At 51.9% G+C, this 27,084-nt stretch overlaps 2 protein-coding genes and 1 long non-coding RNA gene across 3 annotated transcripts in view; 1 reads left to right on the top strand and 2 right to left on the bottom strand.

Annotated features, from left to right (window-relative positions):
• Window positions 1-14,648, bottom strand: part of LMF1 (lipase maturation factor 1) — a 141,559-nt gene extending 126,911 nt beyond the window's left edge. The window contains exons 1-3 of the mRNA XM_054516593.1: window positions 14,453-14,648; window positions 6,114-6,276; window positions 5,967-6,025 (exon numbers count right to left, since the gene is read on the bottom strand). Coding sequence (XP_054372568.1) covers window positions 5,967-6,025; window positions 6,114-6,276; window positions 14,453-14,648 — 418 coding nt within the window. The remainder of the gene's footprint in view (window positions 1-5,966; window positions 6,026-6,113; window positions 6,277-14,452) is intronic.
• A 5,046-nt stretch (window positions 14,649-19,694) lies between these two features.
• On the bottom strand, window positions 19,695-20,768 carry LOC118692791 (uncharacterized). Its single transcript, XR_004981184.2, has 2 exons — window positions 20,604-20,768; window positions 19,695-20,359 (listed from the first exon to the last, which is right to left on the bottom strand). It is a non-coding gene; the product is annotated as an uncharacterized LOC118692791 (long non-coding RNA).
• A 175-nt stretch (window positions 20,769-20,943) lies between these two features.
• On the top strand, window positions 20,944-26,107 carry SOX8 (SRY-box transcription factor 8). The gene is made up of 3 exons (XM_036392831.2): window positions 20,944-21,624; window positions 22,742-22,980; window positions 23,680-26,107. The coding sequence occupies exons 1-3, from the start codon at window positions 21,182-21,184 to the stop codon at window positions 24,411-24,413; spliced, it is 1,416 nt and encodes a 471-aa protein (XP_036248724.1). The 5' UTR covers window positions 20,944-21,181; the 3' UTR covers window positions 24,414-26,107.
• The last annotated feature ends 977 nt before the right edge of the window (window positions 26,108-27,084 follow it).

Genomic DNA, 27,084 nt, shown 5'->3' on the forward strand with positions numbered 1-27,084 from the left:
GATCATCTTTTCTTGCTGGGGACACAGGGAGGGCAGCTCCCAGCAAAAAGGGATGCGAGGCTGAGATAACAAAGAAATTCCTGAGCCTCCCTGCCAAGGCTTGATTAAGGAATAAGATATTCTAACTTTTCTAGGTGTTGTTTTTTGGGGTATTTTGGAGAGCTGGGAAAGCAAGGCCAGGTTGCAAAAAGGGCTCTGTACACAAGGCTCTAAAAACCTCCAATTTAGCAAAAGCACCAAGGTGATTTGGGTAATGAGATTTCTCTAAAGATAATTTCTTTTTAATACACAAAACTGGACACTGGATTCAGGCACAACAGGAATTTCTGCTTTCACTTCCCACCTGAACGGAAAGCTGGTCTCAGTTAAGAATTACAGCCCCTCAGTACAAGCTTGTATCACTTCCAGACATGATAAAGCAGGATAGAGACTGATGGGAAGCCCCTGCCAAGGTCACCCTGTCAAGCACAGCTGCCACATCCATTCCTGCCTGTGCAGTGATCCCTGAGAACTTCCCACGTGTCCTGATAAAAGCCAGGACACCCAGGTTGCCATTCCTTTCTTCACAGCCCCTGATTGTTCAGACACCTTACTGTGAATCTATCCCAGAACTACTCAGTCATTTTAGAAGTGCATTAGTGATTCTGGTACAAAAACTGATTTAATTCCTGCTGGAAGCCTCTCCCACAGAGCTTGTCCTGCTCATCCCCACAAACACAATCCCACAGAAGTGACACCCCTTTTTTTCCATAAAAAAAAAAGTCTTCCTGAATTATCCAAACTGCTTAAAAATCCACTGATTCCTGCTGCCTTGGGGATTTTTTGGGGATTTTTTTCATCTGCTGCTGAGGACAGGGCTCCCCAAGGCCAGAGGAAACCCCAGGATGGGCAGAGGTATGGAGCTGGGATAGGGATGGAATGGGATCATCCTTAAATTCCCTTCCAACCCAAACCACTCCAGGATGATCCTGTCCACACTCCTGTGCTCTCACCATCAAAAGGGTCACAAACAGAAGTGCTTAAAAATGGGAATGTTTTGCAAAATCCAGCCCTGATTGACACCCTGGCTGCTTTCCAAGCTGGAGTGAGGAACTCAAGGACCTGTCTGCAACCTTTACTGGGCTGGATCACTCTGGGCAAAGCACCTGAAGTCTCAGAACCCAAAGGTGGAGAAAAGAACAGGAAAAATCACTGGAAGAGGTTGATTTAATGGCCACTCAGATGCTCCTGGAGAGGGAAAACACTCCCTGAGCATCTCCTGAGCCCCACTGCAGCTCAGCCTGGCCCAGCCCCTGATTAAATCCTGCATGGTTCAAGTGCTTTTTAATGAGAATAAACCCCACAAACCCTCCACCACACTGCAGCCCTTCCTCTTTCTCTGTTGCAGATGAACTCCTGAGGACACTCAGTTAATTGCAATTAAAGCACCTGCCTCAGAGCCAAGCCTGCCTGACCTGCTGCACACTTGGCCTTCCAAAATCTCCTTTAATGGGAAACTTCCAAGCTGCCCTCTTCCAGCAGCTAAAGGTGAAAAACCACCAGGAACTTGGGGGGCAGAAACTGAGGCACCCCCTCCACTCTGGGTAATTTTTTGGGCTTCAAAGGGCACATTTCATATTCCTTGCAGGATAAAAAGGAGCTGCCTGGTCCTTTTCTCTGGCCCCCCCAAATCCCTGCCTGGTCCTTGTCTCTGGCCCCCCCAAATCCCTGCCTGTCCTTTCTCTGGCCCCCCAAATCCTGCTTTCTCTCACAAGGGAAGACCCCACTAAAAAGAACTTTGCAGCCACCTCATGCTATAACATTTTATTTATTGCCTTGTTTAACTTATTCCCTTGAGCTCCTGTAACTCAACCAGAATCTAGAAAGAAAATAAAGGCAACGGGATTTAAAATCCCACAATTCCAGGTTTTGGTTTGTTTTTTTTTTTTTATTTTTTAATCTGTGCTGTCTGACAATGGGCAATGAGCTTTGGGAACACAAGAACCCAGGGGAAGGAAGGGTTTTCAGATGCCAGTTGGAAATGCTGGAAGGGAGGAAACAACAGGAGAAGAAACAGGAGATCAGTGGCAGAGTAGCTGAAAAGTTTGTTTCTATAAGAAAATGTAATAGCTCTCTGGAGACACCTTACTGGGGGATAAAAGTGAATTTATCCCAGAATTACTCAGTCATTTTAGAAGTGCATTAGTGATTCTGGTACAAAAACTGATTTAATTCCTGCTGGAAGCCTCTCCCCCAGAGCTGGTCCTGCTCATCCCCACAAACACAACCCCACACCACAAATGGAGGCTGCCTGGGCTCACCTGCAATGAGGATTTTGATTAAACCAACCAAGCTTTTCCCACATCCTTGTTTAAATGGAGGAAAAGCCATGACAGGAATATTCAGGAGGAAGTGGGGAGAAAGGCAAAGCCGTTTGTGTGGGACCACTGGAGCTGCACCCTGCACAAGCTGCAAATTGGATGTTGGACTACAAGAATTCCCACAAAAAAAAATTTAAAACATCTTTAAACAGATTCTACTCAACTCAAACCGACTACTGTCACTTTACTCCTATTTTACTACTGCAAAAATGACAGGAATAATCGAGGTTAAAATGAACATAATGATTCAGCACTTCACCCAACAGGTCAGGTATTAAATATTTTTCTGCCCTGGCAGATTTTGAACTTCTTGACAGTCTCCTACTTCAAAAGGAAAAAGTTCAAAGTGGCAGATGGGGAAAAAAGAAAAAAAAAATGCAGTATTTTAAGGCAGACACACTGAGCTTCTGATGGAAGTGTGACACCATCACGTGGGTGGCCTTGACCCCAAACACATCCAGGTTTAGTCTGCACAGACCCACAGCTGGTTTGGGAAACCCAGCAGGACAGAAACCACCACATTTCGAGGTGGAGAGCACTGGCAATCCCCACCCCACACATATAAAAACCGAAATAAATCCATTTCTCTGCAAGGTCACTTCACTGTGAGAACCACCAAAGTGCATCTTTATTCCAGGCTGCTGAAGAGAGTCAAGGACAACAAACTGGCAAAGCCAAGGGCCACAAGCTGGGCCTGGTTCTTGGCATTTCAGGCTGCCCAAACACTCCTTATCCTGCAAGCAGCTCAGGGGAGCAGCTTTTTGAGGCGTTTCAGACCCTCCAAGCCCTCAGCTGTGCTGGCCCCAGCTGCCAGGTGGGGCCAGGGCAGGCAGGGAACGTGTCCTGCCCTTCAAAGGCCACACTTTGCTCTTCTGAAGCTTCCCCTGGCTGAGCCCAAGCCAGCTGGGCAGCAGTTGAAAGAGCTGCTCCTTCAGCAGCCCAAAACAAATAGGGACATTTAAAATTAAAATAGACAAGAGGGCGATAAAAGGAATAAATTGTCCCTCTCTGGCCCAGAGAAGAGAGCTCTATTCCTGCTGATCCTGCTGCAGCTCCCCTGGAGGGGCTTCCCAGGGAGGCTCAGCAGAGGATTTTGGTGGCTGGGGAGAGCCCACAGGAGCCCAGGCTGGCCAGTGGATAGGGACAGCAGGGTTGCACAAAAAAATATATTAAAAAAAATCAAAATAACGTTTTTATTTTGAGCCACAAAAGATTTTTTTTTTAATATATTTGGGCCACAGGAGGAATTTCCTGCTCATTTCAGAGACCTCTCTCTGCTGGGCTGCCTCATCACTCCAGCCAGGAATGCCTGGCATTGTCCTGCCCACCTCAGGAGAGCTGTGCTCTCTTCAGGTGCTCTGGAGAAGCAGCAGAACCCATCAAAACCTCTCAGCCTGCCCCAAACTGGGAGCAAAACAATCCCTGCAGCACCTAACCCCACCCAGAAACCAGTGTGAGAAGGAGATGGAAAGCCAGCCTAGGTTTTAAGGCCAGCCTTGGTTTTAGGGCCAATACTGCAGATTTTGGGTACCCTGAGCTCCTCCCTGTGCAGCACCCAACTCCTGAAGGACAGGGAGCAGTGAGTGAGCCCTGCTTTGTTCCTTCCCTGCACTGGGAGCAGCCAGCACCCCTCGGACCTGGGAATTCCACGTCCCACTGGAATAATCTGGGTTTGACCCACTGCAGAGGATCTGATGGAAAATGAGCCCCCAGCTGAATGAGCAGGACTCTTCTCCCTTCCCAAGAACCACCTCATTTCCTGTTTAATACTGAAATCAAGAGGAAAAGCAGCTGAGGGAACACCTCCAATCCCCCTTTTCTGCTCCCCCTTCCCCCTTGGTGAGATTTTGCTGTACACCAGGCTAAATTTCACCCCCCAAACCTCAAGGAGCAAAGGAGGGGAAAAAAAGAAAATAATCCATCCTTATCTCAACTATGAGGAGTCAATTCCTTTCAAGCACAACAGGCTCCAGGTGCATTCCTGCCAGGATCATTGGCCTGGAGCTGGGAGGGGACCCCAGCTCTCATCCCTGAGCAGGAACTGGGGTTTGGGTAAGGGCTGGGGAGGAGGGGGACAGGCTCCTCTCTGAACCCCCCACCCTTGGCCTCTTCCTTAAAAAAGGTGCCAAAAGAGCCACTCAGAGCTCACCAGGCACAACTGGAATTACTGTGGGAAAACCTCAGGAGTTCTGCAGGACTGTCAGAGGAGCCAGCACCCCCCATGCCAGGAAAAGTGGGAGCAGAGGGGCAGCACAGCACCCACTGCCCCAAGACATGGGAAAAAAACCACATTCCAGGTGGGGTTTTTTAAAAAATAATAAAACTACAAGAGCTCTACAGCACAGCACCAGCACAGGGAGCACTCCAGAGAGCTGTGGGCACTAATGAAGAGAGCCTGTCTTAATTATCCCACTGCTCCAGGAATTAACAGATCAAACCTCCAGCCCTGGAGTCACTGCAGCTCCAAAGCTCAGCTACAAAACCTTGGCAGCTTCAGGGGGAGGCTGTTGGGATTTTTCCCTTCTCCCCTCCAAACAGAAACACAAAGAGGAAGAAGTCAAGGATCACAGCCAGGTTTTGCTCCTGTAGCCCTGGAAGCCAGAGCAGGAGGATGCTTGAATTCCTGCCCTTCCACATTAAAACATCCAGAAAACAGACAAGAAATCCTGGAATAATCTGGGAACAGGCAATGGAAAACCATCCACTGAGTTATTTGTCCAACCCTGTGGCTTGGTGTCCTAGCTTTAATTTGGTGCTGAGTGAAGAGCTCAGAGAATGGAGCTTTTCAGAGGCTGCTCTCCTTCACCCACTGACATTCCAGCTGCAGTAGGATGGGAATGAACGGGGCAGCACATGCAAACCCTTCACATCAAACCCACTGAGCCCATCAGTGCAAAAGGTGCCCTGCTGCAAAGCCAGAACATTTGGGAAGAGTCTCCCTGGGCACCTCCTGATGGCAGAAGCTTTCCCCTCCACACGAGCTCAGCCGCAGGAAGAGGCACCTCAGGAGGTGACCTGATGAAATTTGGGGTTTTCATCCTCTTTCAGACAATGCATTTGGGGCCTGAACAAGAGCAAGGACAAGCCAAACCCTTTATTTTAGCGCCACAGCCCTCCCCTGCAGCAGGGTGATTTACAGGAGTCAGGGTTTCTCTTTTCCCTCCCCACAAACTTTCTGTACTTAGCATGAAACACAGATTGCAGCTCTCTCTTGGACAGAGCTGAAAACTGAGAAACCCTAAAACCTAAACCCTAAAACGATGGAGGGAATTCCCTTGCAACAGCCAAGAGGGGAAGCACTGCACAGCTGGGATAACACAGTGTGGAAGGCCATGGAATTATGGAAGGCAGATCATCAAATCCCACCCTGCACCAATGAGCAGAGGAGAACTCAGGGCAGATATCCCAGCTAAGACAGAGCTGGGACATTGCCATCCATCATTTGTGTCCATACATCTTTCCTGCCAGGTGCTGTCCTTATCTCACATTCATTCCTACAGGGATAATCTGGTGAGGAGCAATCACAAATTGGACTGGAAATCCAAACTGCACCAGGAAAACTCAATGTGTACCACAAAGAGCAGAGCAGAGGGATCGAGGACCCACCAGATCTGTCCAACGTTGACCAGGGAGAGGTAGAGGAGCCACAGCAGGGACATGAGGACCATGTTGGCACAGCCAGTCAGCAGCACAAAGGCTGCCACTGCCAGGCCAGCCAGGGCCAGGCAATCCAGGGTGCTGTCCATGGCAGACCAGTCCAGGAACCAGATGAGAGTGGGGGCATAGCTCAGGGCATCCAGGCCAACCTTGCCCTTGAAGTATTTCTTGACATCCTGCAGGTAGAGCTTGCAGGGGAGCAGCCCCTTCTCCCCTATCAGCTGCTTGTTCTGATGAAAGGCCACCAAGAAGGCCACAACTGCAGGGGAAAAAAGAGAGGGAAAAACTGTGTGAGGAACCATCCAGGGCGACAGAGCTGATCAGAATGCAGAGCTAGAGGAGTCGTTCTTGGAAGGAATTTATTCCCAAGTCCTTATCTCCACTAAAATCCAACACAGTCACTAGAGTGCCCGACAAAAGGTGCCCTGGGTTGCACCTGGAGGATCTTTAAGGTCCCTCCCAACCCAAACCATCCCAGGATTCTGTGGTTTCTATGAACCACAAGGCAGCAGGCAAAGGAATTCTATCAGTCCTGACTTGGCTTTGGAGGAGAGCAGATCTCCAGCTTTATGTAACATTACCTGGGCATCTATCAAGTCCCAGAATCTTTTCCTTGTATTGAACACACTTCATATACCAAAATACTGTCAATTAGATAGCTTAAAATCATTTATACCATTGATGAGGTGTTCACAGAACCCCAGGATGGTTTGGGCTGGAAGGGACCTTGGAGATCCTCTCATCCCACCCCTGCCATGGCAGGGACACTTCCACTGTCCCAGTGTCCAGCCTGGCCTTGGGCACTGCCAGGGACCCAGGGTGGGCACCCTGTGCCAGGGCCTGCCCACCCTGCCAGGGAACAATTCCCAATCTCCCATCCAGCCCTGTCCTCTGGCACTGGGAGCCATTCCCTGGCTCCTGTCCCTCCATCCTTGTCCCCAGTCCCTCTGCAGCTCTCCTGGAGCCCCTTCAGGCCCTGCAAGGGCTCTGAGGTGTCCCTGGAGCTTCTCCTGTCCAGGTGAGCACCCCCAGCTCTCCCAGCCTGGCTCCAGCCCTGGAGCAGCTCTGGAATGGCTCCAATTCCTTCCCATGCTGAGGACCCTGAGCTGCTCGAAGCACACTCAGTTCTTGGAGTCCATGGTTCACCCCCACAACTGCCCAGAACAGCAGCTCTGACCCTCTGCACACCCTGGAAGGCTGGAAATCCAAAATCTTACCATTTTCCCACCCCTTAAATTCCCCCTTTTCCATGTCCTTACAGCTGTCCCATTTATAGTGTTTCTGCTCCAGCCATGGACACTCTTAGAGCAGCCAGCTGCTTTTTTTAACAGCACATCAGCAATTTAATTACAGCTCATAGACCTAGCATTTGATGCCCTACAGAGAAAGTTGGGCAGTTTTTAGGCATTATCTCATATTTTAGGCATCTCTTGCAGTTACCAATTTGCAGTTTGTAACTCCAGTAATCTCCATGTCTCGGGGAAAAAAATAAAAAATGAGGAGGGCCAACATTTCCTGATTAGGCTGCATCCACTAATTTACCCATCCTTCAAACATTACCCAAACACCAGCCACGTCATGGGCAGCAGCACCAGAGCTCCTGGAAAAAGCCAATTTGCTCCCCTCCCCAATCTTCCTCGGTTAATGATCAAATCTGTTTCCTTCCTTATCTCAATGCTGGCATTCTGCAAACAACAACCCTGGTGTTCATCTGGTGTCTCTCACTGGGAGCACTGGGGGAGAGGCTGTGTGAAATCAGAGCCCAAATTCCCATTTCTTTGAAGTCTGAAGCAGCAACCCAAAGTCTGCAGCCCCAGGGAATCCGACTGAAAGTCCCATTCCCCAGACAAAGGTCTCCAGTGGGTTCCACTTAATCCACTTAACGCTCCCCCAGCTCTCTGCACACAGCCATGGGTTTTATTCTCATTTAAAAACCACTAAAAGTCATCATCAGCACACAGCAGAGGTCACTGGGAGGGTTCCCTTTGATTCCAGAAGCTCCTGAACCCCAGGGATGGCACAATAAAGTTGGGAGTTAATGGGTTGTGTCTCTTCCCATCCATCTTTTCTACACAGTGAATGATTTTACAAATAAGAGACATTTTTCTTCAATCCCTTTACTCAATTATGGATAGAGAAAGATATGAGAAAAGCTGATTCAAACACTACGGATCAGTTCTGGGACACAAATTAAGTGTTTTCTATTTTTTCCATATTTTTCTACTAACACTCAGCTCAGCATAACTGTGTAATCAGAAAGCCTGACATGAAACCAGCAGAAATAAAATTCTTCTGAGCTTTAGGTAGCTTAATATCTTCATTTTTGGCTTTAAAAAAGCCAACTGAAAGCCAGTTCTGCCTTGAAACTCTGTGGCTTGATTTCCCATGATTAGCACTGCAATTTGCTGCACAGTTTTCCACAAGTGCTAATCAAATTCACCTCTAAATGCTCCAGAATTGCTGCCCCAACCCATAAATGCTGAGCAGGTTTTTGCCTAAAAAAAGTCCAAATTAGACCCCTGTGCCGTGCACGAGACAAACAAGGAAAGGGTAAATTAGGAAAAACAAACACCAGCAATTCCAGCGAAGTGCACACTGGATGGACACAATGCTGCTCAGCCTCTCTGAGCCTGCAGACAGCAAAGGATGGCTTGGAGTTGCCATGAAATGCACATTTTGGATGGCCCAGCTCAGACTCCAAAGGGGTTTTCCCATTTCCCACTGCTGGGATTTTCCATCCACAATGAAAACCCAGCAGCACCAGCCCTAATTCTGGGAGGATTCACCTGGCCCAAAGCAAACCCCGTGGTTCCAGCTGTGTCTGATCCATCACCTGCCAGGTGACGCTGGCACTCCCGGAGCTCCATCCCGGACCCAGCTCCCTCTCCTGGACACTCCCCATGCTCAGTGTCGGCACCGCTCCAGGCTCCCTCTCCACCCATCCCCAGCATCTTTGGGACGGGTTCATCCCCACCCAGCTCCACCTCCACCCATCCCTGCTCCATCTCCCGAGGTTTCCCCCTCAGGCTGCAGCTCCTGCGCTGCTGGACACGGGGAAGAGCTGAAACTAAAGAAACTGCAGAGATTTCAGCAGCACAGGAGATGCTCAGACCCAGGAGGGAAAAGGGGAAGTTATTTATCAGCTTGTCATTGCTTCCTCTCCCTGAAGCCCAGAGAAACTGGAGCCTCAAATTCAGTGTAACAGACCCTGCTGCCTTCTCCAGGAACCTTCCCTTTGACCACGGCTTGGTCAGGGGGTATAAAAATCCCTTTTCCCCCAAAGCCTGTGCTCCTTCCTCTTCCTTAATCCTTATTCTGGAACCTCTCTCCCTGTGGCCTCCCTGTGTTCGGGGATTTTTCACTCTGCATCTTCCAGCTCCAACAACTTTGCTTCCACTTTGGGCACTGAGTGGCAGCATCACCACCGTGCTGGGCTTGGGGCACTCTGCCCCACCTCTCCTTGCCCCTGGAGCCTTTCCCTGGGGCTCTGCACCCTCCAGGCCTCCTGAGCTGGCACAAGCCCCACCACCCCAGGGCTCACTGCCCGTGCTTCCCTTCCTATGGACAACTGCAGGATCTGGGAGTGCCTGGTGCACCTGGATGTGCCATTGCTGGGGCTGTGCAGGTGGAGGGAACAGAGCAGCTCCGGGTCTGCCTCCCACTGCAGAGCCTCTGACAGCTCACATGGGAGCTCTCCCTGCTGCCAGCTGAGCTTTACATAATACATGCAAATTACCAGGGCTGCTAATAGACCTTCCATACTTATCCTCACCTCAGAAGGTGCCTCACTGTACTTTTCCATTAACTCCCCCCCTCCCAGCCTCCCCTCTCCCCCCAAACCCAGCATGTTCCTTGTTCAACCCCACATGGTACCAATAACCACCACCCAAGCATCCCCATCCAAAGGGGTTCGCTCCATCCAGATTTCCCTGGCACCTCAGCTCCCTTCCCTCAGTCCAGGCTCAGACTCTCATGGTGGGAGAAGGAGAGAATCCCATTTTTCATGCTCAGGAAAGATTTAAAGATGTGAAATCCAAAACTTTCCGGTCTTATGGCTTTTTCTGTCTTCCCCACACCTCTTGTTAAAAGAAGTCTTAACTTTTCCTTGATGCCCAAACCACAAGAAGAACTGAACCAAGAGCACAGAGCCTTGCCTGAAAACCAAACTACATTTTGCACACACACAAAAACTCTGCCTGGAGCAGTTTATCAAGTGCCCCTTTGACCCAAGGGGGCATTTGCACAGGCCCTGAGCTGGATGCTGCAAGCTGAGGTTGCACTGCTGGAGAGAAGAAAGAGCAGAATATTCCTGGTATTTTATTACCAGAGAAATGACTCAAATAAATTTTCAATTGATGAATTCCCCTGCAAAGTTTTGCAACACAGAAGCAACAACACCAGAGCACTGAGCAAAAGGGCGAAGCCAAGCACCCACAAAAACCACACAGAGTGCTCTGCCCTTAGCACCTTTTTTGTTTTCTTGCCTTTCACGGCCAAGCTGAACACTTTGGGATGGTTGCTCGAGGGGAGGGTTTGAAGTTCTTATCTCCCTGCTGCCTCCTTGTTTGAAAAGCCGTGGAAAAGAGAAAAAAGCTTCCCTTTGGGTCTCAGGCTGTCCAAAACCACCCCAGCCTGCAGCTGGAGGATGTCCTGGGAAGATCCCTCTGCTCCAGAGGGGCTTTAGGCAAGGAGAAGACAGGGAGAGAGATTCCCTTCTCCACCTTTGTTATTTTTTATTCCCATTCCAGGGGGATGCAGCTGCTCAGAGGACCCAGAGCTGATGCACTGCTGGTGCTGCACAGCCCTGCCAAGGAGCACTGAGCTGGAATAAAACCTCTCAGGGCAGCAAAAGGGCCTGAAGGTGTTCTCTAACCCCGAGCAGGCAGGCTGAAAGCTACTGGGAGCCTTTGAATAAAGCTGAGGGAAGGGAAAGCAGGGGAGATGGCAGAGAAAGAGAGGAGGAAGGACACCGGGGAGAGCCAGGAGCCCACAGGAAGCCAAACCCCCCGAGAGGGCTTTGGATTTCAGATTTAGGAAGAAGGAGCCTGAACCTCCCGTAGCTCTGGTGCTGGGGAAAGAAAATACTATTAAACAATACAGAAGGAGAAGGAAGATAAAGCTGATTTAAATAATAGCTTTATTTCAAAGCTCTCCACAGAGCCTGGCTGAGATTGGGGAGGGTGGTATCTAATTACTGAAATTTCTACAGCTGGAATCTGATGATGGTAATCACCCAAAAAGAGCACTTAAAAATGATTTAGAAGGAGGGTGAAGGGAGCAAATAATGCACATTTGTTGTCGAGAGCTTTGGGACCAGCTATTTACCTGTAAGAGCACTTCCAACAAGACCTCAAAGTATTTCTGGATTGCCAGAACAGCCATCCCTGTCACAGGGAACACACACAGGGCAGGACCAGGGTGGAAAAACTGCAGCTCTCCAAGTGACATTTGGCCAAACCTCTGCCCTGCTCAGGTGAGACCCCACCTGCAGAGCTGCCTCCAGCTCCAGGGTCCCAGCACAGGGAGGGCCCTGGAGAGAGTCCAGAGGAGGCCCCAGGATGAGCAGAGGGATGGAGCAGCTCTGCTGGGAGAGCTGGGGTTGCTCACCTGGAGAGGAGAAGCTTTAGGGTGACCTCATTGTGGCCTTCCAGGACCTGAAGGAGCCACCAGGAAACAGAGAGAGACCATTTCCAAGGGATGGAGGGAAGGGACAATGCTGAAAGGACCAAACCTCACAGAGCCCTTTCAGCTGGATCCACCTTCCCTGCCCTCCCACCCCTGCCAGCAGCAGGTGGGGTTGGTCTCTGACCTCCCCAAACCCTCAGATCTTCTCCCATCTCCAACCTGCCTCTCACACAGCAGCTGCCTTGCCAGGGACTTCCCAGGCTCGGGCTGCTTCTGGAAAACCCCTTCAAAAGACACAAAAAAAGAAGGGGAGAGCAAAAGCAGAGGGGGAGGGCACACAGAAGGACACTCCACACCTGCCTTGCTCTGCCTGGCCTCCTTCCACACGGGAAGATCCTCAGGGAAAACATCTCCCATACCACAGCAGGCAATGAACACCCCCTGGGAATGGGGTGGGGGCAGGAAGGAGGTGACAAGCCCTCAGAGCACACTTTGGGGTCACTGCACACCCCAAACTGCGCTTCTCTCTGCCCCATCCTCAAGGTCCTTCACTCTCCCACCCAGGAGAGGAACAATCCCTGAGCTCCCAGAGGTGAGCCCCCATCACATTCCCCAACACCTTAACACAAATCCCCCCCCGAAGGAAAGGGAAAGGAAAGGGTTACACACGAAAGGGTGAAGCGAAAGAAGGGGGGAAAACCATCCCAGGGCTGAGGAATGTCAAACTGTCACAACGGCATCAACCGTCTCCTCAGCGAGTCTGAGCCTCGGCGCACGCGGAATCGCCGCGTCTGCGAGAAAAATCAGCTGTCACACTAAATGCTTCCATCTCCAAAAAAAAAACCTGCAAGAGCAGCTTGGCACCGAGGCACGGAATTGTTTTCTGCTGTTTTTAAAGCCAGGCACTCCAAAGAGATCAAAGGGCAGCCCTCCTTCCCACTGGAGCATCCAGCGGGAATCTGCTCGCTCGCAACCTCTCCAGCTCACACACAACAAGCACTTTCCACCCCACAAATTCTTGTGGGGCACCTCTCCTGCACTGCCAGCCTCAGCTCTGCTGCCTGTAGGAATGTGACCTGTCTCAAACCAGGCCCAGCTTGCTGGCTTTGGTTCATTTGGCTCACCCCAAACCAGCAGCAGAACTCCCCAGGGCCTGAGCACAGCCAAGCACAAGTTGCACAACAAGCAGGTGAACTTTTCCTCTCCTCCACCTCTTCCCCCAACAAGGGACAAAAACATTCTCCTGCCCTGCTCCTTCCAGCTTCAGTACCCCAAACTCTCCCTCTGCCACCCCACTCTCCAAGAGGTTTCCTCACCTCACACTATAGAGGCATTTTGGGGTCTCCCTCTGACTTTCAGCCATTCCCACTCCTCTCTCCCACTTAAAAAAAACCACCAAAAAAATTCACCTTCTTTTTCAGCAGCCCACACTTACTCACCAACCTGCAAACTCAGCTCTGCCCTGTGGCTCAGCCCCTCCCAGCCTCCTTTTCTCCTGCAGCCCATCAGTTTCAATCGCTTCCCCTGTAACTCACCTGAACCCAATCAGATCCTTGTTCCCCACCTCGTTGTCCCAGGTGTCCCACTCACCACAAGGTCCCACACCTTTGATTTCCACCAATTCCCACCCCTCCTGCCAGCCCCTTCTCCCTTCCCAACACCCCCAGACCCCCTTTGGTGCCAGGTGTGGCACATTTATCACCCCAAATCCAGCCCTGGGCAGCAGCAGCCTCCACCGAAGGCACAGCACAGAGCACTAATCAGTTTTTCATAAGGAAACTGCAAACTGAGCCACGGGAAACTCAGCAGCCTGGATTTACACACGGGGGAATATCAGAATCGCTTTCATTTTGACTGAAAGAGTCATAACCTCGCATTTCACCGAGAGCTGAAACCAAACTAGAACCAGAGCGCGTGTCAAAGCCATACGAAACTACAACTTCTGCATGGTTTTGATGCAAAATAATCTAAGCAGGCTGGCAGGCTACAAATTCTAACGATTCTGTGGACAAATCTGGGGCAAGTTTAGAATTTGTACCGTAGTGTGTTACTTGTCAGTTTCGGTTTCACTGTAAATATTTTTAAGCGGAGCACCAGTGGGCTCTGAGCACAGCTCTCAGTGCCAAAGCGAGAGGCAAAGGAGCACAGGCAGAGGCTGGAAACTGCTTTCACTGTGGAATATTTTAAGGTCATGTTGACTCTAAGTCCTGGCTGCTGGTGGTGTTGGCACCCAGGGATGGCATCTGTCCCTGCAGTCCTCCTATAGGACAAAGAGTGCCTCTCTTGCACTGTGAGCTCACATCTTCAAGGGAAAGGATGAACAGCTCCAAGCAGCTCTGCTGAGAGGTACCAGCCTTGTGGTGTGAGCAAAGTTCTCCTTCCAGCTCCACCGGCTTCCAGCATCACCAACCCCATCCAGCCATCCCCAGTCCACCAGGAAAGTGGGACTGGGCAAGAAAGGAATCATGGAATATGCAGAGCTGGAGAGGACTCACAATGGTCATAAAATCATAGAATATTCCCAAGTGGGAAGGTCCTGCAAGGATCGTCGGGTCCAGCCGCTATTCCTGTACGGGACATCCCCAAGGATGTCACCACGTGCTTGGGAGCGGTGTCCAAGGGCTCCTCTGGCAGCCTTGGGAATGTGCTTATTCCCTGGGGAGCCTGCTCAGTGCCCCAGCACCCTCGGGGGATGCGAAAACGGGAAAACCTCTCCCTGCTCTCCCCCAGCCCTCCCTGGCACAGCTCCAGCCGTCCCCGGGCACCGCTCGGGGACACCGCGGGGGGATCAGCGCCCGCCCGGCACTCACAGTACAGGAAGGCAATGGAGCGCAGCAGCACGATGCGGGTCAGCCAGAAGGTGCCCGGGGAGAGCGGCGGGGCCGCGGCAGCGAGCCCGGCCTCGGGGGGCTCGGGGGATGCAGCGGGGGCCGCTCCGGGAGCTGCAACGGGGGCTCCGGCCCGGCCCGGGCCGCGCTGGCGCAGCCCCGCGCTGGGAGCCGCCATGTCGGGCACAGCGAGCATGTGCGGCCCGGCGGGGCGGGCCGTGAGGGGACACGGCGGGGACGGGAGAAAAATAGGGGAAAAACGGGCAGAAATGGGGAAAAACGGGCAGAAACGGGGAGAACGCGCTGCATAGCGGCGCCGCTGTGTCGGGGACAGCGAGCGTGTGCGGCCCGGCGAAGCGGGACGTGAGGGGACACGGTGGGGACGGGGAGAAAACGGGGAGAAATGAGGCAAAACGGGCAGAAACGGGGCAAAAAGGGCAGAAATGGGGAGAAAGTGGGAGAAATTGGGAGAAACGGGCAGAAATGGGGGATAAACTGATAAAAATGGGAAGAAACCGACAGACTGCTCTTCAAAGCGGGGCCGATGTGTCGGGTATAGTAAGCGTGTGCGGCCCGGCGGAGCGGGACGTGACGGGACACGGCGGGGACGGGGAGAAACGGGGCAAAACGGGCAGATACGAGGCAAAAAGAGCAGAAATGGGGCAAAAAGGGCAGAAATGGGGAGAAACTGACAGACTGCTCCTCAAAGCGGCGCCGCCGTGTCGGGGACAGCGAGCGTGTGCGGCCCGGCGGAGCGGGATGTGAGGGGACACGGCGGGGACGGGGAAAACCAGGGGGAAGACGGGGATAATTCTCTGCGAACCGGCGAGAAAATGCAAAATTTTATTTAAAAAATTAAAAAAATAAAGTAAAGTAAGCGGTCAGCGCGGCTGCGGAGGTGTGAGAAGGCTGGAGCGTCTCTGTGATGAGGCTGTGGGAGCTGGGGCGGGCTGGAGGAGGGAAGGTGAGAGGGGATCACATCTATTAAAATATTTCCAAGGGGTTTTGGGGGATGATGCCGGGCTCTGTTCTGTGGTGCTCCGTGACAGGATGTACAGTGATATCCTAAGCTAAATCAGAATCCAAATTGCAGAATATTCTGGTTTGGAAGGGACTGGCAAGGATGATGGAGTCCCTTCAGTGAATGGCTCACATTGAATCCACAACCTCGGAGTTGTCAGCACCATGCTCGGATCGGCTGAGCTCAGGACAGGTTAACAGAACAAATTCCACCTCATTTTACAGAAGAACTGGTTTGCATGGAGGTGGCAGGGCCGTGGAACAGGGAGGGTGTGGATCTCCCTCTCTGGAGACATCCCAAAGCCGCCTGGACACATTCCTGTGTCACCTGCTCCAGGCGACCCTGCCTGGGCTGGGGAATTTAAGTGCATTTTAAGTTCAATTCCTCAGGTTTTTCTCATAGAATCACACCATGGTTTGGGTTGGGAGGGACCTTAAATCTCATCCAGTTCCAATTTTAGGCACCTTCCATTGTACCAGGTTGCTCCAAGCCCCATCCAAGCTGGCCTTGGACACTTCCAGGGACCCAGAGGCAGCCACAGCTTCTCTAGGAATTCCATCCCAGCCCCTTCCACCCTCACAGGGAAGGATTTCCTCCTAAAATCCCATCTAAATTCACTACTTATGATACCACCATGATTTTTACTTTACATAATTTACAGACATCAAACACTTGGCTGCATGGAGCTCATAAATAGTATTTTTGAACATAAACATACATTGAGTATCCCCTTAGTAAACACCTCGGTGCTGGTCACTGAGAAAGCATCTGCTATCAGGTGTAACATTATTCAACACTTCCCAGCCTCTAAACCGGTCCCTTCTAAATGCCTCTTTTGTTTTTCCAGTTTCCCATCACTGCTGCTCGCATTGTTCTCCTTAGGAAAAAAAAATAGAAAAAATGCCACATAATGGTGCATTGTATAGGGAAGGAAAAATCAGCTGTTTGTTAAAGGCCACTGGAATACTGCAGTTCTGGATCGGCCACGAGGTCTGGAGAGGAAAATTTAAATAGATGGGAGCTAATGGTTTCCTTTGTGGGGTCTTTTACAGCAAATTCTACATTAAACGGAGGTGTCTGTAAAACAAGCTGGATAATTGAGGAAATTACTGCGGGAAAGTGGAGAGTTTAGGCTAAAGTTTAGCAAAAAGGAAGAGTAATTGGGGCTGGGAGGGGAATGCTGAGCTGGGTCAGGTTTCATTGCCGAGGGTCACTCTGAGATGTGCCAGTCGTGGACCAGGAGCACCTTCCAACAGGACAAGCTGTGAATTTTAAGCCTAAACCAGCAGAAATGTGTGAAACTGAAAAGGACTCAATTCACATAACAGGCAGTGGAAGGCTTTCCTGGAAGATGATTCAGGCTAGAAAGAAAAACATGTGATAAACCAGTTGATTAGGACACCAAATGACGTCTTTTCTGTCCCAAATGTGACTCGAGGACCTTTGTGTGTCCCTCCCAGCTCAGATACTCTGTGATCGCACAAATCCCCTTGTGGGGACCATCACCTGTGCTGGCTCTTCTGCTCCCTTCTTGATTTCTTCTTTTATTTTTATCTGGCGACTTGAGGAAAGAAAACAGTGCAAAAATAACTCAGACAAGATATTTCAGAGCGAGCTTTGGAGCCTTTCAAGCCCTCAGGGGAAGGCGATTCATGAATGCCAGGCGGGCAGGGGCATCATTGATGCTCATCTCCATTCACCAAGCCACCCCCAGCGCCACGTCCCCTATTTTGCTGTGTTCCAAACCAGCTGCAGCAGTGCCAGGGGAACAAGCCTTCACTGTCACAGCAGCCAGCAGCTGTCCCCAGCAGCACCCCAACCCCGCTGGCTGGCCCTGGCACCCGAAATCGCTCTGTGTTCATTCAGCTCTGGCCTTTCTCCCCTCTGGCTGCCAGGATTTGGGTTGAAAGGGAGCAGAGAAAGCTGAAATCGGGAGCTTGGGAGGCAGCATGAGCACGGGGGGCTGCTCTGAAGGGAACAGACATGCAGCTGTGGATAATGCAGGCACACACCGAGCGCTCAGCTGCGCTTGCTGAAGGGGACGTGGGCACCTCACAGAGAATTCAGGAGCTTCCTTCTGCTAAGCCATTTTTTTTTTCCAGCAGTAATAATTCTTCCCTTTAAAATCCCCAATTTTCCCTGTGGAAATCTGGTCTTTAACTCCAGGATTAGGCTGGAAAGGATTTTTAGAGGAAGAATCACCTTTTTTTTTCTCATGTATTTGTGCAGGTTAATGAGGAAGGGCTGGTTCAGAAGAGGGATCCTTAAGTGGTACTGTAGGACAAGCAATGAATAATCACAATAATCATAATTAATCACAGTAATCCCCATTATTTTGAAAAGATGCCACCCAGGCTGTGCTGTGCAGGAGGAAAGAAGAGATCCTGTGCCAACATCTAACATTTAATGTGTAATTCAGACACGGGTGGGTTTTGATCCTGCATCCCAGAGCACATCCGCGGGCTCCAGAGATTCCACGTGCTCTCATCCTCTAGAAATGCCTTCCCTGGCTGCCACTGGAAAGGAAATTTTTCCTTCCTGGCATGAGCAGGGCTCTGCCTGCTCTGGAGCCAATGCACACACACGCTCTTACTCCTGCAGGAGGAAGGGGTATGGAACAGAGGAACCGGGATGGGACGTGGAACAGCCTCCATCCCACAGGGGTGCTGAGGATTCCCAAGTGGGAGTGTGATGGAGCCAGGCACACAGACCTTGGATTTACTGCCTGATTCCCAGAAACACTGCCTGAGCTGGCCAGGAACTTTCTCAGAGGCCACGTCAGAAAATGAAGCAATATTCTAAATATCAACCTCTGCCGTGCCCACTCTGTCAGGAAGAGCTGGATCTGTTCCCCCAAATCCGCTCTAAACTGGGTGCACTCCTAAAGGCTCCACTGGGCCACAGGAACCTGGGTTTGTTCCCTCCAAGATCTGCACCCTTTTCCTGGGAATGCTGATGTCAGGGCCTGCTGTGTTAGGCCTGTGGGATCCTGCCCTGCAGCTCCAGCCCGTGCCCATCCCTGGGCAAACATCCCCATCCTTTGTCATACAAAAATCCAGCCACGAGACCCCGCGGGACAAACAGCCCCACTTGAACCCACTTGTTCCCCGGGCATTATCTCATTCCATTTCATGGCTGAGTGAACTTCTCAGGAAACCAGAGCTCCTGAGCACCTCCAGGTGCTCCAGCTCCCTCCTTTCCCTGCGTTCTGGCTGTGTGAGGCCAGGGAATTGTGCTCCATCCCCCAGGAGTGACTCGGGAACGCGGAATGGTTGGTGCGGGATGGGGGACGTGCAGCAGGACACGTTCCCTGCCCCGCTCCCAGGCACGGCCTCATCCCCGAGCCCATCTCTGGAACGAGAGGAAACAACCACCCAAAGTCACCTTCCTCCTTCTACCTGTGCTGCACAAAGAGGAATTCAAGCCTGTGGGCTGGGATGTGCAATTCCCTGCCTCAGGCAGGCCTGGGGAGCCCTGGAAGGCAGCAGCGAGCAGGGAAGAAAACCAAAGTCTGTAATTCCTCCTGTCCTTGGGGGCTTCTTTTGCAGGAATCTTTGGAGCTGAAGACTGGGAGCAGAAAAAAGGGGTTCTTGTTCCCATTCCTACCTCCAAAACTCCGAGCATCCCACAAATCCCTTCCCAGCCTCAGTCACGCACTGAGGTTGGGATCTTCCGAGGAAGGTGCTCCGCAGGAGGGGCTGGATTGGGAAAAAATGGACTAAAAATAGTGATTATTGCTCGGACTCACCCCTGGATAAAACAGATGAAACACTGGAATTCTGTGAGTCAAGGTAAATTGCCTAATGAGACAGGATTTATAGGAATATGCACTAATTATGGGTCATGGGAGAGGGAAAAAAAGGTTTTCCCAAGTGTCCAACAGCATTGCAAAGTCACCAATCCACAGCCCAGGGAAACATAAACTCATCCCCAATCTCATTAAATTTTAGAAGAAAATTTCAATTATTCAATTAGCAAGTCCAATTTATTTAGTTTGCCTTGAGACTTAAAATAATTTTTCTTTTAAAGATGCTTTGTAAAATTGTATTTCAAATATGTCACGCTGCAAACAGAAAGCTGAAAACTGGAAAAATTACAGTTTGGGGTTTAAAAAAAAATAAATTAAATCCTGTTTTGCCATTTGAGAGAACAAATTAATTTTCACATAGAAGGCAGACGAATGTTTAAGCACATTTAAACACATTTAAATTCAAAGCATACGGTTTATTTATTACACATCACAGTAATTAAACAAAAACCACCATGTTCCTGGTACTTTTTAAACGCTGCAATGCTTGAAGCCTGATTTCTTATTTTCCCCCTGCCAATCTATCGTGACCCTCTATTTTTCCGGGGGGAAGCAGCAGATAAAACTTGAATTTGGGGAGTTGCTTTTATTTCCCCCTCCCAGTCGCAATTAGAAGGCTGAACTCCGCGGATAATTAAAATCAAATGCTCCCAAGAAATGCTGGAAGAGCAGGGCTGGCTCGGAAAGGGACAACTTAAACTGACGGGTGAGATTTTGGGGGTCACCCTCCCTTTTTCCCCATCCAAAGGCTCACCCCGAGGTGCCGCATCCTCCTCCGGCCGGGACCTCCCGGGCGCTTCCCGGTGTTCGGGATGGAGCCCGCTGCGGGAAGGCTGCGGGAAAAGAGGAGGGAGAGTCGGGGAGGGGACACGGAGGGTCTCGTGTCGCTTTTTTCCAGCGATTCCCCGATTTCCTCCGTTACTCGCCCGTTGGAGAGAGCGGGGCCGGAGCGACGCGCTCGGGGCTGCGGGAGCGCCCGGCCCGGGGGCGCCGGGATGGGCTACGGGGGCACACAGGGAGCTCAGCCCGCCCGGCCACGCACCGACCGCCCCGAAAACACCTGGAAAAGGGGATTTGAAATAAAATAAAATAAAATAAAACAAAATAAAACCGGCGGCCCCACGGCACCGCTCCGCCGTCCCGGAGCCGCTGCCGCTCCGCCACCCCCGTTCCGCGGCGCTGGGAAAAGGACGCGGCCGCTCCATCCCGCACCCGCTGCCCGGTACCCCGCTAGAAAACCGGGACCCCCGCTGCACACCGGAGCGTGAAACACATCCCCACCGTCGGGGGGTCCCCGCCAGTACCGCGCGGCGGTGAAGCGCCCGGACGATTTGCAGCGGAAAAAGCACAGAGGAGCCGAAAGAGGCAGCCGGAGCAGGGAGCCGGAACAGCGGCGGGTGGCGGGCCCGGGCGGCATCCACCGGGCCCGGGCGGCAGCGGGACCCGCAGCGGGACCCCGGGCTGGTGACGGCTCCGGCCGGCGGAGCGGGAGCTCTGAGGCGGCGGGCGGGCGGTACGGGCCCGCCGTGAGGAGCCACGCCCCCTATGCAAATCACAGCGCCCTCTCCACCAATGGCGAGCGGCGGCGGAGGCGGGGCCGCTCGCCCTGCCCTTAAAGTAACTTGTTGCCAGGGGCCCCGTTTCGCACTGGACGTGGAGCACGGCGCGGGCAGCGCGGGGCAGCGGCGGCAGGACCGGCTGCGGAGCGGGGGGTGTAGCGCGGATTTTGAGCTGAGTTTTGAGTGTTTCGTGTCTTTTTTTTCCTTATCGAACTTATTGCTTTTACTTATTTTTCTGCGGCGCCCCGCGGAGGGTGCGCGGCCCCCCCCTTCCAACCCCGGGCGGGCACAGCGCGCGGCCGGCCCGGCTCCGCCGCCCGCCGATGCTCAACATGACCGAGGAGCACGACAAAGCGCTGGAGGCTCCGTGCAGCCCCGCGGGCACCACCAGCTCCATGTCCCACGTGGACTCGGACTCGGACTCGCCGCTCTCCCCCGCCGGCTCCGAGGGGCTGGGCTGCGCCCCCGCGCCCGCCCCGCGCCCGCCGGGCGCCGCCGCGCTGGGAGCCAAGGTGGACGCGGCCGAGGTGGACGAGCGCTTCCCCGCCTGCATCCGCGACGCCGTCTCGCAGGTGCTCAAGGGCTACGACTGGAGCCTGGTGCCCATGCCCGTCCGCGGCAACGGATCGCTCAAAGCCAAGCCGCACGTCAAGCGGCCCATGAACGCCTTCATGGTGTGGGCGCAGGCCGCCCGCAGGAAGCTGGCGGACCAGTACCCGCATCTGCACAACGCCGAGCTCAGCAAGACCCTGGGCAAGCTCTGGCGGTGAGTCCCGACCCGACCCGACCCCCGCGCCGCGTCCTCCGCGGCCGGACTCCCCTTCCCAGCGCTGCTGTAAAGCTTCTGCCCGCTTTGTTTTTGTTACTCTGGGGTTCTCGGAGCCATCCCAAGGGAGGTACCATCCCCTCCCCGAGCATCCCGGCGCGCCGCGAAGGACACAGCGGCCCCTGCTCTGAAAAATCCCCCGTGCAGGGGCTTGGGCAGCCTCGCTCCTGCCGCGGGTGGATTTTCCCTGCTCCATCTCGGAGATGCACAAGCCCTTCCCTTGCCTGCGGCTTCTCCATTCCCACGCGATGAGACTTTTTTAATGACTTGTTTTATGGTTTTTCCTAATTTTTTTTTCCTTTTGGCTCGCTTGATGCTTTACAAGCTATAAACGCAGCTAAACTCATTTTTAGCAGTTATTTTAACGAGCTTCCTAATTTCCCTGCTTATCTGCTCAGTGCTGCCCGGGGATGCAAACTTTTATTTGCTGAGCAGCATCCGAGCCCGCTTTGCTTTCCAAGGCCTCTTCCCCGAGCCACTTTTCTCCGTGTGGTTTGTCCCGTGGTGTCTCCCTGTACCTAATTCCCATCTTTTCCTGCCCGCTCGGGCCAGCGATGCTCCCGCTGCGGTTTGAGCCTCTCCAAGAGTTTGCAAAGAGAGGTGTGGGCAGGGGGCAGAGAGTTTGGAAAGCAATAATCCCATCCCTGGTGCCTTGGTGGTTTCTTTGTAAGCACCAAACAAAGCTGGAAATGTTTGTGGCGGTGAGGGGGTGGCATTTGCAGGGCAAACACGGGAATTGTGTTTTGTAATTGTGTTAGAAATGTGGAAGGGGGATTTTGTTTTGCCCAGTTAGCCCGTCCATAGTGGTCGGGTTTTTCATGCTGCTGTAGTTGCTATTTTAATCCATTTTTTTGCCGTGGATTTTAACTCCTTTTTACCACAGCAAATTAATTTCGTAGTTAACTTGCCGAGTGCTCGGATCCGCGCATGGGAAGTGGGGATGTGCGAGTCTAAAAACAAGAAGAAAACTTCTAAGGAAAAGATCCTAATTTTGGCTTTTTTATTTTTTTCCCCTCTCTTCCTCACTAAAACAACCAACCCCCCCCAAAAAAACCAGTTTATTGAGCGAGAACGAGAAACGTCCCTTTGTGGAGGAAGCCGAGCGGCTCAGGGTGCAGCACAAAAAGGATCACCCGGATTACAAATACCAGCCCCGGAGGAGGAAAAGCGTCAAAGCCGGGCAGAGCGACTCGGACTCGGGGGCTGAGCTCAGCCACCACGCCGGCACTCAGCTCTACAAGGCCGACACGGGGCTGGGGGGCATGGCCGACTCCCACCACCACGGCGAGCACGCAGGTAAAGGGCGGCATTCCCGCTGATCCCCGTGCCCTGGCGGGTGGGATGGGATCCCGCTGCTTCCCACCCTGCAGGAGTTGTTGTCCCACGAGCTGTGCTTGGGAGCGTGGCCGTGGTTTTCCTTAGTGAGTGCTCTTAGAGCTGGCTGTCCCATAGGGAATGCCAAAGCACCGGGATCCCAGTGTCCCTGGATGGGGAGCATTAATTATTCTGGGCTAATTATTTGTATGGTGGGCTAATAAGGGTGCCTGGGGAATAGGGTCCCAGGGCAGAGCTGCCCAGCACTGGGAATTGGCGTGCTGACAGATTCTGGAAGCGCTGTGAATGTCCTGCAGCCTCAGACCCTGCTGGGATCATGGCCCTGGCTCCCTCTGTCTCGGGACCCTCAGGGAGAGCATGAGCTCCATCACGGGCTTCACTCTGTGAATGCACCCCTTGGGGGGACTTGGTGCTGCCAGGGTGTCCTGCTGTGTCCCCAGTGATCCTGATGGGCTCCCAGCTTCATCCCATGTCCCATGTGGGAAGCTCATCCCAGGGGGGACGCGGTCACAGGGGTGGACGTTCCCTGTCCGACACGGTGCCGCAGATTTAAATCCCCAAAGAGAGCGACAGCAGACAGGTGAAACCCGTTTATTGAATGGTGAAGGAGTCAGGTGTTCTGTGGTCACTGCTGAAACCTCGCTGTCCCTCCATCCCCAGGCCAGCCCCACGGACCCCCCACGCCGCCCACCACCCCCAAAACCGACCTGCACCACGGCGGCAAGCAGGAGCTGAAGCACGAGGGCCGGCGCCTGGTGGAGAGCGGCCGCCAGAACATCGACTTCAGCAACGTGGACATCTCGGAGCTCAGCAGCGAGGTCATCAACAACATGGAGACCTTCGACGTGCACGAGTTCGACCAGTACCTGCCCCTGAACGGCCACGCGGCGCTGCCGGCCGAGCACGGGCCCGGGGCCGCCTCCTCGTACGGCGCCTCGTACGCGCACTCGGGCGCGGCCGCGCAGGTGTGGACTCACAAGAGCCCGGCCGCGGCCTCGCCCGCAGCCCCCGAGCCGGGCCAGCAGCAGCGGCCTCACATCAAAACGGAGCAGCTGAGCCCCAGCCACTACAGCGAGCAGCAGCCCCACGGCTCCCCGGCGCACTCCGACTCCTACGGCTCCTACGGCGGCCAGGCCTGCGCCACCTCGGCCGCCCCGGCCGCCACCGCCGCCGCCTCCTTCTCCAGCTCCCAGTGCGACTACACGGACCTGCAGAGCTCCAACTACTACAACCCCTACCCCGGCTACGCCTCCAGCCTCTACCAGTACCCCTATTTCCACTCCTCGCGCCGCCCCTACGCCACCCCCATCCTCAACGGGCTGTCCATCCCACCGGCGCACAGCCCCACCGCCAACTGGGAGCAGCCCGTCTACACCACGCTGACCAGGCCTTAAAGGATTCCCCGAGCCTCCCGAGGCTCCCCTGGAATTATGCACTAATGAAGGAATGAGGAGGAAGAGCGTGGAGTGTTCCAAAGTGCCTCCTGAGCCGCTGGGAACTTTCTGCTGGTCGCCACCTTGCTTCGAAACTCCCACCCCCCGCCCCCCCCGAAAGGACAGAGCTCTGTTCTTTTTTTTTTTTTTTTCTTTGATTCGTAGGATTTAAGTAATTCAAAAAAACTAAAAAAAAAAAAAACCCAACCAAACAAAGGACAGAAAATGTAAAAAAAAAAAAAAAAAAGGCAGCAAGAGGTAAAAATAAAAGCATAAGGAAAAGGACCAGCGATGCCTTTTGAGTAAATGAAGGACAAAATGTTGGACTGAGCCGAACTCGCTCGGCCTGGAAGTTTGGCCAAGTGCAAAATGTGGAGAGAGAGAGAGGGGGGGGGAGACAAAACAACTACAAAAAAGCTGTTTGAGACTTTCAGGGTCTATTGCAATGTGAGGAACGGACCAACCTTGAGGGCAGGAACTCACTGGGACCAACAGGGATGAGCCCCAAAATCCCAGAAAAATCCCGTGGGAAGAGTCTGATGGGACCAACCAATTCAGTGTCTGAAGTGTTTGTTGATTTATTTTATTTTTTTTTTTTTAGTCAGGAGTTCTTCTAAGCAAGGTTTGGCTGTAATTAACATTTTGTTTTGGGGGTTTTTTTTTGTTTTTGGAAGCTTCAAATGTTTTTGGTTTTGTTTTTTTTTTTTTTAATCTGTTAAATATGTATTTATGTTCTGTATTATTTTGTCTTTTAATTAATGAAGTCATTTTGTGCAAAACAAAAAAAAAAAGTAGAATTTTTAAAAGATTTTAAAGATGGGGGAGGGAGCCTAAAAAAATAGTGGAGATGATACAATAAACTGGTGTTATGAGTCTATAGATTTTCCTTGGTTTTTGGGTTTTTTTCATTTTGGAACCGCTGCAGGAGCCGTGCTGGAGAGAGGGACTGAAGGAATCTGCCTGGAAACTCCAATGGGAATGTCAAATAACGAGGGGGGGAATTACTAATTCAACTGGGAGGCTCAAATGCTGCCTGAAAAGGGCAGGTGATTTTCTGGCCACCTGTTTTGGGCCGTTAAAATCGGATTTCAGGAGTCTTCGGAGGCTTTCAGAACCAGGACTACTTTAAAGGAGCTGTAATTCCATGAGAAACGAGCGACTTCTGCTTTAATTTTGGCTTCTAGGGACCAGATATCATCCATCAAGCTGTGAAACTAAAATCTCCTCCACTAAAAAAATGGGTTTAGGGTACTTAGTTTTTAGACTAATATTTCATTGATATATTTCTACTTCTTCCATTGTATGCTGAGCATATAAATAACCATCTATTTTATGGGAACTCGTGCCTTTAAAAGCCTTTGTAAATCTAAACCCACCTTTCAGAGGTTATTCATCTTTTTACCTTTTCTACGTTTCCTACTCTTTTTTCTAAAAAATATTTTTTTGCATATTTCCTTTCGTGGCAGGGGAGGGAGGGACACGCTGGGCTGGGGGAAAAGACAAAAAAAGCTCATTTTTATGCAATCTATTTTTCTGTATAAAGTTTGAAAGACTTTTTGGTTGTTACTGATCTGTTCTCTTCACTCGCTTCTGACTAAGCAATGCTAACTTTTGTACAGATCCATTTGATAAAATTAAAAAGTGCTTTTTATCAAGGACGTGTTCTGTTTTCTTTCTGCTTGAGCCTGTTTTCTGTGCCTGGGGAAAAAAAAAACCTGGGAAAACAGCTTGGAAGGCAATGGAATCTTCAGAATAAAATATTTACATCAAGGATTTATTTCCCTTTTAATCTGGAATTTTTTTTTTCTCCTCGCTCCTTTTCCCTGTGCTTTTTGTGTTTCTTTGAGTTTTTTTTTTTTTTTGAAATACAGATAAATTAATTTGATTTTTCCTTTAAGAAGGGCATTTCCATGCCCATAATCCTGAGGATTTCAGAGGATTTCGGGCTGCTCACACGAGGCCGGGTTTGCAAGGCTTTAGCCCCAGCTGATTTTCCTTCTGTAGGGAATTTACAGGAAGAAATTCCCTTTTCTGCTTGGTGAGCCCTGGTACATAAATCCCTCTGAGTTAGGAGAGCAACCAAATTACACGTTGCACGTCAGGCTTGGTGTATTTCGTTTTTCAACACGGTCATTAACGTTGTTACATCTGCAACTTTTATTTTGCTTCCTTGCAGCAAACATTCCCTCCCTGTCCTGCTTTCGTCTGCTCAGGCAGCAAAGGGGATCCCAACCTGGGAGGAGGAAAAACGAAACAAAATTGGGATTGGGGAATTCCAGCCCGAAGAGGCTGGAAGAAGAAGGGGAATAAATGTGATGACAATTAATGAAGCCGCAGCCCGTTGAGGAGGGCTGGGGAGCAGAATCCCGGGCGGAATTTGGTGTTTGCAGCCTCTGCCAAGAGGGGCTGGAAGGCGACACCATTTTCTCCGTGCTCCTTTCCAGAGCTCCTGGCAGGGGGATTTCATCCCAGCCGGAGCCAAAGTGCAGCGTAATTCCCTTCCCTCCCTCCTCCTCCTCCTCCTCCCGTGACTCTGCAGATTTCCCTGATTTTAATCCTGATTTATGCCTGGAAAATGGAAGAGTTTTGGCTCTGCCCTCCAGGCTGGGGTTTGCCTCCAAACCAGCACGCT

Source organism: Molothrus ater, chromosome 16 (assembly GCF_012460135.2).
Source record: "Molothrus ater isolate BHLD 08-10-18 breed brown headed cowbird chromosome 16, BPBGC_Mater_1.1, whole genome shotgun sequence".
Taxonomy (NCBI): domain Eukaryota; kingdom Metazoa; phylum Chordata; class Aves; order Passeriformes; family Icteridae; genus Molothrus; species Molothrus ater.

Excerpts from the sequence above, each read along its gene's own strand:
- SOX8 (XM_036392831.2), top strand. The coding sequence starts at position 21,182 with ATGCTCAACATGACCGAGGAGCACGACAAAGCGCTGGAGGCTCCGTGC. Across the intron at positions 21,625-22,741 it reads ACCCTGGGCAAGCTCTGGCG|TTTATTGAGCGAGAACGAGA; the intron begins GTGAGTCCCGAC and ends CAAAAAAACCAG. Across the intron at positions 22,981-23,679 it reads CCACCACGGCGAGCACGCAG|GCCAGCCCCACGGACCCCCC; the intron begins GTAAAGGGCGGC and ends CTCCATCCCCAG.